Consider the following 6,699-nt stretch of genomic DNA (forward strand, 5'->3'; position numbering starts at 1 on the left):
ATTCGTTCCATTAGGTACTGATAGGTTCAAACTAATACATTTACATCCCCCATGGGGGTTGAATTTATCAAAATCCTATTTAAGCGGACGTCTTCATCATAGTAGCTCCAATCTTTAATTTCAGTTCAATCAGTCGAAAATCTAAGAAGATTTATACAAACTTTCATCCCCTATTTTATCCCCTTAGGGGTGGAATTTATCAAAATCCTTTCTTAGGGGATGCCTACGTCATAGTAGCTTTATGCATGCAAAGTCTCAGCCCGATCGGTTTAAAATTGACAAAGTTTCATACAAACTTTCATCCCCTATTTTATCCCCTTGGGGGTAGAATTGATCAAAATCCTTTCTTAGCGGATGCCTACGTCATAACATCTACCTGCATGCCAAATTTCAGCCCGATCCGTCCAGTGGTTTGGGCTGTGCGTTGATAGATCACTATGTCAGTCACCTTTGAGTTTTATATATATAGATATAATTTTTCAGATTTACTTGATTATCACACCATAATTTTAACACTGTTTCCATGTCAACGATAACACCATGACGTTTATGAATGATGCTTGAATTTAAAGATTGAGCATTTTTCGCAGCTTCGAGAGTTTTATCTTTACCTTTTATAGTTGTTCTGACTGTCGATTCCGGTAGATCAAACTTCTTTGCCAATTCACAAATTTTCATTTTTGTATCGAAGTTAATAATGTTAACTTTACATTCCAAAGATAAAGTTTTTTCTTGTTTGATGTAGAATAATCAGTTCTACTTCGTNGTCGATTCCGGTAGATCAAACTTCTTTGCCAATTCACAAATTTTCATTTTTGTATCGAAGTTAATAATGTTAACTTTACATTCCAAAGATAAAGTTTTTTCTTGTTTGATGTAGAATAATCAGTTCTACTTTGTTTGGATGACATAGTAGAGTCTCTCCAGTCTCAGTAGATATAACAAACACAGAAATAAATAACACAAAATAAATTGTAGTTATATGTCGATTCCGCACGACACATGTCAGAACATGTAAGCCAAACAACAGTGTGGGGGGAGTGAGTAATCGAGAGTTGCGTGGCACTCAAACAAAAGTGGAATCGACGAGATTTGAAAATCACATAATTCCGGGTTCGCGTAAGTCAGGGTAGCATAAGTCGAGGTATTACTGTATTTAATTGTAGGTCTATATATAGTAGGGCAAAAGCACTATGACAGTGTGTCGTAACTTAAATGATTTACAGAAACCTTTCAATTCTATCTGGCATGACACATTACAAAAGATAATATACAGTATGTGCTCTTGATCTTAAATTACAAAATTAATTAAATCCTTGTATAAAAAGTCAGATATAAAAAGGAAACACTAACCAGACATTTATTATTGAACAAAGTCCAATAAGAATATATCTTATCACCAATTCTTTTCAGCACCTTCCTAGAATAAATGAGCCTGTGCAAATGAAAGTGGTTTAAGTCCATTTATTTTTAAATCAATATATTTTAAAGATTTGCATTTGTATTGATTCAAAAATATTGGTAATTGGTAGTATGTTGAAATTATGTTTTTCCGATTTAAAATATGTTTATATTTTATTTAAAAAAATCTAAAAGTTTATAAAAACATCACATACAATTGTAATTAATGTCATCATTAACTCAATTAAAAAAAAAAAAAAAATAGACAAACCACTTTCATTTGCAACAGCTTAAATCATGATCCAATGGTCAACAGTGTTATATAATATCACAGTGATAGTGGAAAACAGAAAAATAACTCTCCAAGATTTACCAATGATGTATATAAAATGAACATGACATACAAGTATTAACCACAATTAATAAACATCTCCAAACCCGATATCCAATATAGTAAGACACCAACCGAATGCCGTAAATCAATCGGGCTATTTTAGCATTAAAATAGCCCGATTGATTTATGGCATTCGGTTGGTGTCTTACTATANAGTGTGATGTATGTATTTCTACTCAATTGTAATGTTCCCAGGCTTTTGTGTAGCGTGTGTGGTATCACACCTGTACAGGAGAGAACGACAGGTACAATAAGCACCCTATCCATCCACCACAGATGCCTGATTTCCTGGGCGAGTTCTGTGTACTTGCTAATTTTTTCAGTGCATGTATTTTGTATATTGTGAGTATTTGGAATGGCTATGTCAATAATATATGTGATTTTATTGTGTTTGTCAATGAGTGTTATTATTATTATTATTAATCTACTGTATATTCCGGCATATAAGATGACTTTTTAATCCAGGAAAAGCTTCTCAAAAGTCGGGGGTCATCTTATACACCCGGTGTTGCCTTATAGGGCAAGTATATCCCAAACTCTATATTTTAACTGTAAAAGTTGGGGGTCATCTTATACGCCCAGTCATCTTATACACCGGAATATACGGTAATTGGATCATGTTTGCAACCTCCAGCATTTATTTTCAATCTCACGGAAACTACTATGCTGTTTATAAGAAAATTCAACAACAATTGTAAATAATTACAAATGTACTTGAATCTTTCATCAACAATGTTATAATGAAATGGCATTAAACAAAACAATGTTAAATAAGGACTTGCTGTATTTTCACTATAAATAATCTAATTCTTACATCATCAGTAAAGTGATTTTGTTTCCATCCACAAAGTTGTTGTCTGCATGGAAGTATTCCAAATTCAGAAAATAATGCTGTTTTTATTGAGGCTGAAATAATATTTGAATAAATATGAAAAGTTATCTAAACAGACACTTAAGCTATATCATATACTAAGGAAACAAACCTTACCTATGCTTTCAGTATCAGGAATTTCTAGACAAATAATCTTATCTTTATATTTTACAGATATATTTAAAATCCTTATTTCAGGTGGTCCATCTTCAACACAAACTAATGGTATATTGTGATCTGAATGAGCTGACTCTGGAAGAATATTGGGTCTAGATGTTGTAGAATTTGTTTCTGTATAACTGGAATCATCTATAACTTCAATTGGAATATTTCTATGTTCAGATGGAAGAGTTTGAGTTTCCTGAGGCATGACACTATTAAGTGCTTCCTATTATCAACAAAAAAAAAATAAGTACATAATTTACAAAAATATAGTATTATTAATTTATTATTTATGTATATTACAAAAATATTAAAATATGAAATACAACTTAGAAATTTTAATAGTATTTTTGAAATAGAAAGACAATTTTTCTAATATTTAAAAGTAACAACAAAATTATATATAAACTTTATTAAAAATTTAATTCTAATAGAGCATTAAATTATTCTAACAATTGTTTTTTTGCGTATGTTGATGAAATTTTGATTCAACAGACTCCACTTATTGTAAATCATTATCATCAGCAGTTTAATGTTATCAAAACTAGCAGACTCCAAAAAACACACACAAGTTAGAAAAGGCTTATAAAACTTCACTTATTTCATATTATCAGTCTCAGTATGTGGCTGATAACATGTAATTGTTATCATTATGAATTAACAGTGCTTTAAACATTAAAATGTTAACTGTTTTAATCATTATTTACTTGTGATACAGTAATTAAATTTTTGGCACCTAATGAATGACATTGGTATTGTTATATACAATACCATTATTATTAGGAAAAAATTCATTATTACATTTATCCAGTCTTCATATATGCATTCACATAAATGCTTGATTAACAATTCCTTTTTAAGTATTAAACTAGTACAAAAGTTCTTTGGATTTTTTTTAACTAAATTCACAATGAAATTGATTAAAAAATGAAAAATTGTTAACAATTACATGTTCAATCTATATATATAATCGAGATAGGTTGATAATAATAATAAGTGCAGAGCCCAAACAGTTAGGAGTTGAAGGTTGAAATTTGGTACACAGTTAGGGTATGTCATGAGAACATACACTAAGAAGGGATTTTTTAAAATTCCCCCTGTGGGGTAGAGATTGTTAACACTTCCCCAGAAGGGAAGTGTTAAGAGAAAGTGACGTGCAAGATTTACAGGCACAGATGTGGTTTTTTGCGGGAAATCGAACATTTTTTTAGACCCATCTAAAAATTTTCTAATTAGCGTGAAAACAGGAGGACCTAATTCTTGCATTCTGTGCTAATGGGCAAGATTGGCTATAATGTAATAATCTTAATCTTCACTATCGTTACTTTTCGTCAGAGCAACGCCAGACTTATCTGTTAGTTAATTAAAATAACTTGTCTCCTTTTTTTCTGATAATTTGGAATCACAACGTAATAGAATTTTTCTCAAATGCTTAGTTGGACATGTTATATCAATACTTTTTAATTAAATAGAATCCACACAATATAGTAATTGGGTATAGCTGACCCTTATATCATAAGTTTGTGGATTTTATTTAATAGAATTTTCCTGTATTTGAATCAAAAAATTAGTATGTTCCTTTTAAAAAGTTAAAAGGAATGTGCAAAAATTGTTTAAAGGAAACTTTTAAACAATCTTTTATTAAAGTAGCTTTGAATGTATAAGAAAAGCTGAAAATTGGAATCAAATGCGAGAATGTGATGGATGTTGTAAAATTCACTATTAAAACTCCCAGTTTACTGAGTTGCAAGTGAGGAAGATATTGTCATCATAAAACACAATAATGCTTATCTTTTACTGGCTGCTTTGCAGAGAATGCTTCCTCCAATCTATGCAATTTTTAAAATCTAAAATCAGTGTTAATTTTATTAAAAAACAAATCTTATGGTACATGTTTCTTCTCTATGCTTATCAATCACCTATCATTACCTTTTTTGATGAATATTTGCTTTAGACAAAGGCACTAATATATGTCTTTTGAAGAATAACCTCTTTCATTCAACAATATTATACACTCATTGCCATAAAAATTAGCACACCGAGGTGTTGTTGTAGCATCACTGCAAAACTTGGCATGCAGATAAGTCTCAGCAGATATGGAAATTATTAGTGTTATAGTGTGATGATTCATTGCATAATGCCAGCAGAGTCACACATGTACAAGTGCATCCTTTTGACTTATAAAAGTGCAAAGAGCATCCTTCCTGTAGCAGAGGGACATTATCATTAGAGATGACTTTACATCACGATCAAAGACCATATGAACAACTAACTGAGTTTGAGAGGGGAAGATCATTGAGTTAAGAGAAAGCAGATGGTCATCTCACCAAATAGCTCACCACCTAGGCCATTTTGGCAACACTGAGGTGATGTTAGGATCAGTGGATGAGAGAGAGCTCTCATACAACATACCCACGCTCAAGATGCCCTCGACAAACCACTAGCCGAGAGGACCATGTTGTCCTCTGACAAGCATGCACACAGCCAACTATATTATTGTCTGTCATCTAAACACAGATGGCACTATCATTACAGGTCCCTGTCTGTCCATACTTTTCAGGCACTTGGGTGAGGACCATTTGGTATTGCAGCAGCCATTACATGTGCTGCAACTGACACTACCACCAACTGTTGCCTCTATTTGGAGTAATGTTGCTCCCAACAGGATTGGACCACAACACAATGAAACCAGGTTGTCTACAGCAATGAATCCAGATACAGTTTAGGCACTGACAACAAGCATGTTCATGTCTGGATGCCCTGTGGTGAATAGCTCAATCCTGCCTATGCTTTGGAGTGGCACACTGCCCCCACAGCTGGTGTGATGGTCTGGAGCACCATCACATACGACAGCCAGTCACCTCTAGTAGTGATCCAAGGGACCATGACATCCTGCAAACACAGGTGTTACCTCTCATGGCAGGAATCCCAAGAGCCACTTTCCAACAGAACAATGCTTGACCACATACAGCAAGGGTGTCACAGGACTGCCTCCATCATATTGCCACACTTCCCTGGCCTGCCTGGTCCCCTTTGTCACAGATTGAACATGTCTAGGATCAAATAGGGACACCAAGTTGGACAGCCTAAAAGTTTGGCCAAACTAGACGACCACTTGCAGCAACTGTAAACTGAGATGCCACAGGACACCATATGGCACCTGTATATCTCCATGCTTGACCTTATCACATTGTGTATTCATACTAGAGTGGCCCAACAGAGTATTAGAACCTTTTCATTTGTAGTTTTTCCTGCAATAAATGATACTTCTCCTTCCATTTTGTAATCACTCACTTATATCACCATTACAGTCACCATATACGATTTCATTTGATTCCAACAACTAATTGGTGCACTAATTTTTATGGCAATGAGTGTACACAATGCATTTTCATCATCGATGGCCAGTCTATTAAAAACAAGTCATCATATTTATTGAAAAATATCATACATATTGTTGCTTTATCCATGAGAGTTTTTTCTAACAAATGATGGAAATCCAAAACATTTTAAAGCTTAATGTTTTGCCTAATCAATATAGATGCCTTCTGAAGTTGTTCTATTCATGCCTATTACAGTAGAGTGTTGTTTATCCAAAAGTCGGTTATCCGAAAGAATTCCCGTCGGCAAATTTAAATTTTCGCCAGTGCTGTGGCGCTGCAATCTTTGGCTATATCTTGGGCTACTCAAATATTTTATGTTTTTGATACTAAATTAACTTCTGAAGTATAATTTTTATTGTTTTTATATTTTTCAATATATTTATTTTGTTTGTACAAAATAAAAAAATAATTTTTAACGATTCAATAGTCTTCGTTAGGCTTAACATCGACGAAAATTCAACGCGAAGCGACACGCAACGGAGAAAAAT

General features: G+C 33.2%; 1 protein-coding gene across 1 annotated transcript in view; it reads right to left on the reverse strand.

Annotated features, from left to right (window-relative positions):
• The window catches only part of LOC111634825 (FAS-associated factor 1-like), a 60,995-nt gene that overhangs the window by 27,975 nt on the left and 26,321 nt on the right, over positions 1–6,699 (reverse strand). The window contains exons 3-4 of the mRNA XM_023379658.1: positions 2,784–3,054; positions 2,610–2,701 (exon numbers count right to left, since the gene is read on the reverse strand). Coding sequence (XP_023235426.1) covers positions 2,610–2,701; positions 2,784–3,054 — 363 coding nt within the window. The remainder of the gene's footprint in view (positions 1–2,609; positions 2,702–2,783; positions 3,055–6,699) is intronic.

This window comes from Centruroides sculpturatus, unplaced genomic scaffold (assembly GCF_000671375.1).
Source record: "Centruroides sculpturatus isolate CEXI.00-Female unplaced genomic scaffold, Cexi_2.0 scaffold852, whole genome shotgun sequence".
In the NCBI taxonomy this organism is placed as follows: domain Eukaryota; kingdom Metazoa; phylum Arthropoda; class Arachnida; order Scorpiones; family Buthidae; genus Centruroides; species Centruroides sculpturatus.